This window comes from Lepidochelys olivacea (assembly GCF_965140295.1).
Source record: "Lepidochelys olivacea isolate rLepOli2 genome assembly, chromosome: 13".
NCBI classification, from domain to species: domain Eukaryota; kingdom Metazoa; phylum Chordata; order Testudines; family Cheloniidae; genus Lepidochelys; species Lepidochelys olivacea.
The window spans coordinates 35,467,660-35,470,827 of NC_140423.1; the positions used below are offsets into that span (position 1 = coordinate 35,467,660).

A 3,168-nucleotide genomic window follows, 5' to 3' on the forward strand; every position below is an offset into this window, starting at 1 on the left:
ATTTATCTTTTTATATGATTTTAATTCCATTTTATATAATTTCATTTATATTTTTATTTTATATCACATTATAGTATACAATAATGTGAAATAATATAAAATAAAAAATGAAAATTAGAAGCGAAAAGATAAAAGGAATTGAAAAATCAAAATCAAATGAAATATAGTGGATGAATAAACTATGATGCACAGATAGCTTAGTGTTTGGTGCTTTTTAAAAAGTGAAATTATGGTAAACAATGCTGTACAAAAATTTTCCAAGAGAAATTTTTTCCTGTGGAAAATGTTGATTCATAAACATTGAAATATTATGTGGGAATGATTTCAACCAATTTTATTTTATTTATTTATTTATTTATTTACTTATTGGAATAATATTGACAAAAGAAATTCTTTAAGGCCATCCTTATAGGAGAGTAATCTTTAGATATTTCATTTTAAAACATGTTTTCTTTAAAAATTTTCATATATATAATTTATATTTTAATTTTTAATTGTTTAATTATACAATGTTACATTTTATATTATTTTAACTTTATATTTCTTCATTGTATATTATATTATTTTATAATTTTATTTTAGATTTTTTATTTTGTTGTGTATATATCAATTTATTTTATTAGATATGTGTGTGTGTGTTATTTGACCCAGAACTAATTTAATTTAAAAACAAAATGTTTTATGGTAAATTTCACATTTGGTGTGGGTTTTGCTCTGAATCAGAATACATTCATCCCTTAGTAACATGCTGGGGAAATGAGTTCAGCACTGACTCAGCAGAGGACTTCATAAGTGACAAACATCCATTAAGTTTGACTCCAGTGCCTCACTTTACATATTGGAAGCTTTGTGCTGAAGAGAGTGGTGGGGTTGAGTTATTGAGTTGGAGGCATTTTGTTGTTTCTCCCCACCCCCCAATTATACGTATGCATGTACATATTTTAAAATAGACATAAACACTGCTTTCTGTCTGTGTGACAAGAACCAGGGGAGGGGTGAAGGGAAGACCCTCTAACATCTATGGCCCCGTTCCCCATTCGCTATTCCCCATTCCCTATTTCCCAAAAATGCCTGTCTCTGACCATAGCACAACCTCGCTCGTTACCCTTCCCGTGGGTAAAAGGGTAAAAGGCTGTAGGTGTGCATTGCAGGTATATTTGGGCCTGCTAAGAAGGAGGTGGTGGGAATGGGGAATAGGGAACGGGGAACGGGGACACATGCAATGCTCTGTGGCATCAGAGCTGGGAAGGGGGACATGGGTAAATGCTCAGCGGTGTCAGAGCTCGGAACCGAGCACTGGGGAACAGACTCTGCCGGTGTGTAGAGCTATGGATCTGCTTGCTTGGAACTAACTTCAATAAACATTGCATTGCCTACACTTTGGACTTCTGCTTTCTGTCTGTGACAAGAACCAGGGGAAGAGATGAAGGGAAAGCCCTCTAACACTCCTATCTTCCCCCAGTTCATAAATCAGACTGGGGCTTAGGTGTCTAGCCACAAGGAGTGAGGCAGCAGTGCACATGCTCAGACCAAACAAAACAAATTAATGAATTGCTGAAATAATTAAACAATTGTAAAGTGCCTAGGGGGTTAGTAATGTTTTTTTTTTCAATACAAAGCACATGAGATAAATGCTACTAAACTTTCACAGCAATGGCTCATGAGTCTAGAATGATGTCACAAGACCAGAGTCATGGATGGAATGGTGCCTCTCTTATGGATGTGGTGGCTGGGAATATTTTAAACCCTTAGATGGGGTTAGTGGGATTATTATAATAAAGCAATGTCTTTGGCGAGTGGGAATGCCCAGATAGACTGCCATAATGGATGGGAATGTTTTTGGTTGGTATCCATGCTAAAGGGAATGTACCAGACTTGGGGCTGAGGTAACTTAAGAAAAAGTCAATTTCTCTCCACTCCTAATCTGAACCCTGGTGCTCAATCAACTGCCAAATAATTTAGGGAGCCCTTTTTTGGCAACATGTTGTTGCATTCAAAGAAAGAACTGGCCCCCTCTTCATGGCTATTTCCTACTCCTTCCTATGGCTTTCTTGAAGGCGGCTTGCACATCCTTGTTCCTGAGGCTGTAGATCATTGGGTTCAGCATGGGTGTGACCATGGTGTAAAACACAGAGACCACTTTCCCAATGTCCATGGAGTAGCTGGAGGAGGGGCGAAGGTGGGTGAAGAAACCCGGGCCATAGAAGAGCAGGACAGTGAGGAGGTGGGAAGCACAAGTTGAGAAGGCTTTGCGTCTGCCCTGGGCCGAGCGGATTTTCATGATGGTGGATAGTATGTAAGCATATGATGTGGAAATCAGCAGAAAGCAACTTCCACCTACTGCTCCGCTGAGCAGAAAAACCAGCACCTCATTGTTATAGGTGTCTGTGCAGGCCAATTTGATCAAAGGAGGGATCTCACAGAAGAAGTGATTGATTTCATTGGGACCACAGAAAGGTAGCCTGGCTATGAAGAATGTATGTAACATTGAGTAGACAAAACCACATATCCATATAGCAATGGCAGAGCACATACAAGTCCTCTGGTTCATGATGGTTGCGTAGTACAAAGGCTGGCATATTGCCATGTAGCGGTCATAAGCCATTAGGGCAAGAAGGAAAGATTCAGATCCAGCAAAGGAGATGAGAAAGTACAGCTGGGCCATGCAACTGGAGAAAGAAAGAGATTTAATCTTGGCAACCAACATCGCTAGCATATTCGGGAGAGTGACGGAAGAGTACAAGATGTCTAAGAGAGACAAGTTGACCAGAAAAAAGTACATAGGAGTGTGGAGAGTGGTATCTGCCCAGATAGCCAGGCAAATAGAGAGGTTGCCAGCCAAGGTCAGCAGATAGATGATCAGGAAGCTCATGAAGAGTAAAGGCTGCATTTCTGGGAAGCTCGAGAGGCCCAGGAGTCTGAATTCTGTCACTGTGCTTTGATTGTCCATGTCTGTCACTTTACCTGCATGCGGGAACAAATAAGGTGAATATACTCAGTTGAAAACAACATGCGGATAATACAAGACACTGGAACAGTGAGAAGGTATATGTATGCTAAACACATGGTCCACTGTCTCTTCCTTTTCGGACCACTTTCTGTAGTTTGGGAAGCATTTCTGTCCGTCAATCTCTTTCAAACATAATTAAGCCTTAAGCACTTACATTT

General features: G+C 39.5%; 1 protein-coding gene across 1 annotated transcript; it reads right to left on the reverse strand.

Annotated features, from left to right (window-relative positions):
* Nucleotides 1-2,023: 2,023 nt before the first annotated feature.
* On the reverse strand, nt 2,024-2,950 carry OR4K15 (olfactory receptor family 4 subfamily K member 15; the record flags this gene model as incomplete). The annotated part of the gene is made up of 1 exon (XM_084645956.1): nt 2,024-2,950. The coding sequence occupies one exon, from the start codon at nt 2,948-2,950 to the stop codon at nt 2,024-2,026; it is 927 nt and encodes a 308-aa protein (XP_084502082.1).
* Between the last annotated feature and the right edge of the window lie 218 nt (nt 2,951-3,168).